This window comes from Opisthorchis viverrini (genome assembly GCF_000715545.1).
Source record: "Opisthorchis viverrini unplaced genomic scaffold opera_v5_85, whole genome shotgun sequence".
NCBI lineage: Eukaryota > Metazoa > Platyhelminthes > Trematoda > Opisthorchiida > Opisthorchiidae > Opisthorchis > Opisthorchis viverrini.
Genome location: NW_008751740.1, coordinates 1,606,246 through 1,614,533, shown reverse-complemented (window position 1 = coordinate 1,614,533; position 8,288 = coordinate 1,606,246). Strand labels below are relative to the sequence as shown.

At 45.7% G+C, this 8,288-nt stretch overlaps 1 protein-coding gene across 1 annotated transcript; it reads left to right on the top strand.

Moving 5' to 3' along the window:
- Positions 1-1,067: 1,067 nt before the first annotated feature.
- On the top strand, positions 1,068-6,766 carry T265_04849 (hypothetical protein; the record flags this gene model as incomplete). Its single annotated transcript, XM_009169695.1, has 3 exons — positions 1,068-1,118; positions 5,295-5,409; positions 6,544-6,766. 2 exons carry the CDS (start codon positions 5,318-5,320, stop codon positions 6,764-6,766), a joined length of 315 nt encoding a protein of 104 aa, XP_009167959.1.
- Between the last annotated feature and the right edge of the window lie 1,522 nt (positions 6,767-8,288).

Sequence of the window (8,288 nt, the reverse complement as noted above, 5' to 3'; positions counted from 1 at the left end):
ACTAGGTCGAAGCCTGGTCTGTTGGCTTCAACAGCTTCAAGCTGTTGCTCAGAGGTAAACTTGTTTGATCTTTGTGTGCTCATCCGATGAGACCTAGCAAAGACAAAAGCGCTCGTCTAGTTAAGTTTATCGGGATTTGGCCACCTAAACCTCAAACATATTGATTTATTCCAGACACATTGCCAATTAATCATCCGGTTCTGCTGAAGGATCGATGAGTCATCACATTAACTTTCTGACAAACGGTCAAATAATTGTCTAAGCTGGCCCGTAGCGACTGGATAGACTGATGCGTGACATTTGTTTTTGTGTTTTTCTGTGCCTCCCCCCCCCCCCCCTGGCGTCCCGCTCACGCCACTGTTGTTCGTACTTGAACTTACCCGTTATGCGGGTCGATTCCCACTGTTTTGTTTGAGGCCTGCTTGTCAAGTTCATGATATCCGCCATACGCCAGTTATGTTGTTATTCCCTCCGGACCGGTTAGATAGTTCATTGGCCCCAATACAACATGGTCAACAGTAGAACAAAAGTCATGCTGTTTAGATATCACGTCTCGGAACTGCCTTCGTCGAAGAATGTGATTTCAGTTGGTGCAAATCAAGTGAGTGGTAACGTAGTACCCAAATGAACCGCTGCTGAATCTCTAATTTATGATATTCTTTGTTCTGATGTTCTATAACCAGCAAAAACCTCACATCGTTGCGGCAGGTGGTGGCATGAGCTCACTGATAAGGTCTGCTTAGCGCCGCTGAGGCTCAAGTGGGTAATCGTTTTGGACTAGTCTTGAGACGAACTTACTGCGGATGTGCGATGCCATCTTCCGCAACATCGTTTGACTATGTGGTGCCCACACTAGGTAAGCTGCGTACCTAAGCAGGCCCAATTGCAGTCAGTCACACCTGGTGAGGGTTGATTAGTGCCTACCGCCCCTGTACTACCTATGTGGGCTCCGATGACTTACTTATCTGTTGTCGCTTTTCAAGTCCACATCTTGCGTGGCTATTGAAGTGCTTATAAAGCTCCAAATCAGACATCCGACTTCTCCAATGCCTTCCTGCAGGTACGATTCGGGGAATGAACGGTCACCCGAGAAGGTAGCGAAAGGTTTACGTGATCCCGTAAGTACTGCCTGTGATTTGTCCCAACCAGGTTTCTCCTACCATTAGACCTCTGACAAGACCGTGACTTCGCTAGGGACCCGAAGACGGATTTTTTCCCAGTTACAACCATAGTCTTGTTCGACACATCATCCTACGCCAAATAAAACTGAGTGTGCGTGCAGTCCGGGAGTGATGGTGATTCTAGATACTCGGAAAAATAGAAGAAACGAAAGATCCGGATACAAACAGTTTTTCTTTTCATTTCGCCTAGTCGTTGCTGCTGAGAATCTTGCAGGCCTGGAGTATAAACAGAGCATAAGTGCCGTTGGACAAACAGACCACCATCTTTCGACAGAGACTTGCATCTACAAAACACAAAATCACTTCGAACATGCCCCTTAGAACTCAACGAGAAACACTGGAAGTTGTGGAGAGCTTTGTATACCTTGGCTCGGTCGGAAGCGTATCTGATGGAATCATTAGTCCTGAACGCCAGAACCGTGTTTGCCAGTTTGCATCACTAGTGGCATCAAAAAGGCATATCTGTGGTCGTTGGTTTGTTTGCTGAGCTGGACAATTTGGTTGCAAACGTTTCTTTACCAACCGACGTGACATCATCAGTGCGTTGTTGGGAGGCGTAGTAGTGTGTAGCGATGAGCGGGTGGTTGAGCCTATCTGCATATCTGTTGTTCCATGGTTTGCCTATGCCAGACTAAGTTGTGGACTGCGCTGTTGTATGGTTGCGAGCAGATGTATCGACCACTGATGTCCCAAAAACCTTGCTGCTATCAGTTGGCGTCGTCGAGTTCATGAGTAGATACTTGGAAAATAGGCGTTTCTTTGTGCACCAGAAAATCCAGCACTATCAACTGTTGCGACTCAACCATATGCTACGCATGCCGACTCATTTTAACGGATATTTCATCCCATAAGTGAAGCCAGTCTACGCTGGAAAGCCGACAAGCAATGTGCTTCAGTGCTTTCTACTTGATGATACTGCCTTAGGTGATGTCACTGTCCATGTTATTTGGCACCAATTGCGAGGAACTGTCCGTCAGGCGCTCAGCGGAGCAAATTTGCTGGCATTAATCCGCATCTGCCTGAATGACCTATGGATCGACCCTAGTCGATCTGATCACTAGTCAGACTGATCACTGAGGGCTGCAACTAACTGGACTTTGTCGCCGGTCTCCTCTCACCCTAGGAAAAAACAGAATGTGTGGGTACGTCACCTTGTTTAGTTGGAGCAGACTGGTTGTGACCTTTCACAGCGAACATGTACTTTCCTGATCTCCCACCAACTGACTCGCGGTTGTCTGCCACCACCTTTATCACAGTCGCTGTCGCGGACAGCATGGTTGGAGAGGGAAGGTGCTTAGCCATCTGAATGGGTGGGTATGAAATGAATTGATTCGGTTTGGAAAAGTTTTGGACGCATAACCCATTAGTATCAAAACCTATGCGGCCATTTGTTTAGGCTACTCCCAGTGTTCAAAGCTGCATTTCACTAGGTAGTGTTAGCTCACAATTCAATAGGATTCTTGGTTTCTCACTAGTATTGTTGACCCGAGTCATTCTAAGGGTTCACTCGTGATCACTTGTCAAGGATAACAATGGGTGATATTTGTAGCAATCGCAGATCATTGGTAAAGGTTCACACAAATACAGTACCAGCAAGGGGTCTCTCCCTATTGGCCAATGAACTTAGTTACGTTCACCTTGGTGAAACAGGACAGAGTTGTGCTGCATTGTCATTTATGCTGTTGATTTTCTCGACAACAGACTAAATTCCTTTCACAATCTCCTTGGAGCTTTCTTCAGCGACTGCTTTCAGTCAGTCTGTGACTAAACCTTGATAACTTTGCGTCACAAACATAAGATCGCTTTGCTAGAAGACAAATCATAGCCTAACTCACGCTTTGAACACACACGAAGGACGAGATGGTTTAGTGGTGAGAGTGTGAATTTACTGACCGGAAGGTCCGTGATTCGAACCCGACTTCTGCGTCGCGACTTCTATTTCTAGGTTTGGGCAACCTGGCAGTATCTCAGCCTTCGTGCTTCTTTCGGATGGCGTGGCACCCGAAAGGGTGTTGCAGCTGAACTACAGCAGTTTAATCTACTGTTTCAATTTCCTTTCCAGTTTTTTTATCCATTCTATCGTGTTTACACTTACGTATGACAAGGATGTATAATCCAAACCATCTACTTTTTCCCAACACTTCGTTAGTTTTTTTTACTTCTTTGTATACGAGCTATCGCTTAACAGTGGGAGGGTAAACAGTACAGTCCACACTCTGCGGAACGCCCATAGCTTTCAAATTGGTTAACATGCCGAAGGAAGTTCAATAGGTTTAAGAAAGTGCATATTTAACTCATGCGGATGAATTTAAAATAGCGGCATCTCATTGAATTTCCGGTAGATCGGATGAAACCGTATAGTGAAATTGATGACTTCGTCATTCCTCAGTGTTGACGGTATTCCACTTTCACACTGAGCTTTTGTCGTGCGGTATGGTATTCAGGGCAGTTTTTGTGTGCCAGTTCGTAGCTAGTACACTCGAATGAATTGGCACACCATCCAACAGTTTGTAAGCACACCACATTCAGTCCATTGTGGAATGTGACCATAATAAAAGCACCCACCAACACACCAGTGGATCGGCTCAGGTCGTTGGTTTTTGTTGATCCACAGTCTGGTCGGATACACACTGTACCCATACTCCAACCCATTTCGGTTGAGTATAACTCCCGTTTGAACAGCATATATGAGGAAAATTTGTTGTCCCTCATGTGTGAGTAAGAGCTCGTCTGTGGGTCGATTTATGCTAATGAATCTCAGATCATGTCGGTCGGTCCGTCCTCGTATACAATTCAAATGACGCGGCCACACGACAGTCGCCGGTATTGTACAACTGTGTGCAACCAGATGGAGCGCTTCGCGCCCCGTACATCATTTCGTAGAATAATGGCGATCTGTCTGGAAGGCTTGTTTTTTACTCATCTGTCAGCTAACGATCTCTGCTACCAGGAAACTATCAGGTTTGTCCCTTATTGAAACAGATTATCAGCGAGATGTGGGGCAAACTTCTGGGCACATATGGGGGGAATCAAACTCGGTAGTTCGGGCACAAATGTACCATATTTTTCAATTGGCCACTGGGCTCGCCGTCCGAATTCAGTCCGAATTTTTCGACCGTTCTCGTCAAAGGCTGTACGGTTTGTCAGCAACAACTTTACGCCGAGAAGGCGCCACACTAACGAACTGTTTGGCTTGTTTTTGAGGCTAACGGGAATGGGTTCCAACAGCTTTGATATCAAAATGATATTGCGGTATTCTCCGAAATTGGGACACAAGAACTTCCCCTTTCACTCGTGGTCTAATGTTGAGCCTTTCCGAAGTGTGAACACCTTCAGGTGAAGCTAACTGGTCCCTTTCCGGATGATGTCTTCTGTTTGGTGAGATTGTAGACTTGTGTTTTCACCACCGTACATCCTCGTAGTGTGGGCCTGGACAACATGCCTGTGGACCTATCGGTCATCTAACTAATACTAAAAGCAATGATTCGCTTGCTTCGACTCTTTCAGTTCAAATCAATGTATCATTTTTAATGAAACGGTCTGTTCTCATTCACGTTAATTTGCAATAAGTTTTTTACCACCAGAACACAATGTGTGTCATCACATGGATAACGGGAATGTACGTAGTGACTCTTCTCACACAACACAGCAGGTGATACGAAAGTGTCCAATCAACCTTCTCAATCGTTTCTCCTCGGTGCCTTTATATTGTGCCCTAAAAGAGCTGAAGCACACAAAACGATTACAATATTTGTAAGCTTTTTCGTACACAAGTGAGGCCATTTCGCTGACTTGCAGGTAATGTCGCACGTATCTTTTTCTATCCTAAGATGATAGCTGACATACATTATCATGTGTTTCACACAACAGCGGCTGCGTTTGAAAGCAAGTTTTTCACCAGGTCTCATGATTGCAGATAGTGTTCGATGGTCCAAGTGAATATTAATGATAAATATGATAACAGTACTGCTTTTCACCATATTTCACTTTGAGTAATTCGTGAGCAGATCCAGGAAAACACATGGCTTAGATTACTTAGGTTAGTTCATTCCTTTTAAGAGTTTAACAAGCGATGCATTTTCTTTTCTTTTCGTTCATTTTGTCATGCGACAGGCGGGATAAGCACGTTCCATGCTATGCTCAACAGTTTCATCCACTTTATGATGTACATCTACTATGGTCTGGCCGCAGCGGGACCTCGATACCGAAAGTATACCTGGTGGAAAAAGTGAGTCGGATACACCATTTCCGGATGTTAGCTCTGTTCCATGTCATAAGTCGTTAAATGATGTACAACTCAGGCCGATTTAGTCAGCCCCCCCCCCCAATTCGGACCGCTGTTCAACAAGCAATAACCCGTCCATCGTTATGAAATATCTTCATGAATTGCGGTGGTGTTCCTAACACTCATGTTTGACGGTCACTTTCGAGTTTGGTGGGCGGCGACCGTACAGCCAGATGTTCTTACGTATGCGATAAGCGGATTTAACTCAACACCCGTTTGAACAGCTCAGTTGGTGTCTTTGGAGTGCGCAATGCTGGGGGGAATAAACCTGACTTCATTTAGAAACCAATGAAGACACATTGACCAGGCTTGGATAGGATATCTTCTCGTGAGAATATTGGCAGTAAATGGGGGCGCCGACGTGATAGATGAGGCATTTTGTTGTTGAAATGTTGTCACGCGTTATAAAATGGGGTGCATATTCACAATGGCCAACGTGTCTATCATCGTTATGATAAAAAGGGTGTTGGATGCGACCCACCTGCAGCGCTTTGGTGATACCTCCTCCAACGGTGTCAAAACGTTCGCCAATTAATTACCAAACACGCCCAACAACTAATAGTTTGATCAACTGGGACTAATCCGTGGCAGTGGATCGGGGTTCCTCGAGGAGGCAGTTAATGTGCTGGTCAGGTATTGGATCCTTCACTCTTGTTGAAATGAAGGAGGCTATCACATATGATGAAATCTGTTGAAATTATTCGCATATGACTGTCTCTCAACTTTGAATGATATCGAAGAGATTTCGCGTTGATAGTCATTTGCATTGGGAAATACTTCCAGGGCCAACGTTCCGAAACCCCTGTAGGTACTTTCCCATGGGGGAACTCATCTTCCTTTCAATAATCAAATTCTTGCAATGGGGTGCATGTTTTGGCATTCTGTGACTCCAACCGTTGCTTCCGTTATGGCCTTTGTAGGGGACCGGAAGAGGCACGTATAGTGTGTAATGCCAACCGATTTTTGTGTTCCAGTGCTACCTTTCTCTGCACCACCACTGCATCTCTATCTTTTTTGCTCTTCGTGTTGGAAGATCTTGCGTCAGTGTGTTTCTTGTTCTGTTCTCTGCCCGTCTAGGTATATGACTACTGCTCAGATTATCCAATTTGTGGTGGTCATTTTCCATTCAGTCTACACGTTGACATTGCACGATTGCAATTATCCAAAACTGTTCAACTATTGGATTTTGTCCTACGCGCTCATCTTTCTGGTCTTGTTTGCCAACTTCTATTCACGGGTAAGTTCGCCTCAAGCTGACCAACAGCACCTTGCGTTGCAAAGCCATGCGGATATGTGGTAATTTATTGTGCGTTTCATACACGCTGTTCGTGTTCCCTTCATCTCCATTGGTTTAGATTAACAGGGGTCCAATTTGGGGTTAGGTACAGTAATTCTGTATTCTCCTGCTTAATACTTGGTCCAGTGGTAAATGATTCCTGACGAACGCCTAGTTCACCGCTGAGCCGTATATTTACTCTGTGTTCTGTCCGGCAATTTTCGGTCTTTTCAACTTGGGCAAATAGACTTATCACCGGAGATCAGGTGATCCCTTTTGTGCCTACTAGCCACTTGGATTCACGTGGTTCTTGTTTGCTAATGACCAACCTTCACGCAAACGCATATCAGATAACACACCTTGTTATTCGGTGTCAAGCAAATGAAGAGAAGTCAGATGATGAATAGAAGGGGGCAAGTCTAAAGCTGTTGGCGTGCCAAACTGAGTACTCAATCAGAGGATAACTAGACAGTTGATGTTGGCCCGCATGACACCCTGGGCCCACGTACTGTTGGACGGTGTTACTAAATAGTCAGTTTGACCTGTAGTTGCAGGAGGGCACTCCTAGGACCGCTTCGTATCTGTCATCGAGGAACTCCCAGTCTAGTAATGCGGCTGATTTTCTGGCCCAAATGGGAACAAGTACGCAGTTGAACGCACTGCCGTCTGTCTCATATGGACTGGTGGACTGCATTACTAGTAAGTCGATCTCGTACCAAGCCCGTATAGCGTTCTGCAGTTAGTTGTGGTTTGCATCGCCCCAAGGACCTAACTCGCTGTGTTTTAAAGCATGTTCACAGGCCCATGGGAACTTAACTGAACCAAGTGGTCCCGCTTTTCGTCTAAACTGTCGTGGTTTCCGAAACCGTTGCATACGTGTCTATCCTTCCTGATATATCCAGTGTTGAGAGGTGAGAACGACAGGTTGCACGTGCACATCTCAGCTCTCTGGCGCTAAGCTGAGTTGATGTGTACCCGTATAATCTCCCTCCGTACCTTTCTCTCCACTTCACAAGGTCGCTATCGGTAGCTCTTCAAATTTCGTCTACGGTGCCCAGGCATCGTCGCTCCTATCCACCAGACTTAGGTTGATTGGTATCGAGTTGCGCGCAGAACAGTTGGCTTTGGATTGTCTTTTGCTGTCGACAAACCTTCAAACTCCGTAGGCGGTTGTATAGGCCATTCCGTCACAGCACATTTACTGGGGAACTTCTGTGTCCGACAGTTTTGTATTCCAACCGACACTTTGCCCACCTTAAACGCCGCCTGTGAAAGCCTCATTTATAGCATACCGCGTCGGCACATAGTCTGTTTTGGTGATACACAGGGGAGCATTACTGCGTAATCACACACTTTGGTCTCGTCCCACAAGATCTTTTTCATGGGAATTTTCCGAGTTCAAAATAAATTGTTCAGCTGCAACACCCTTTCGGTACCTAGCTGCCATGCTACTCGAAGGAGGCACGAGTGCTGGGATATTGCCAGATTGTCCAAGCCTAGACAAGGGAAGTCGAGAGGCAGAGATTGGGTTCTATATACCGGGCCA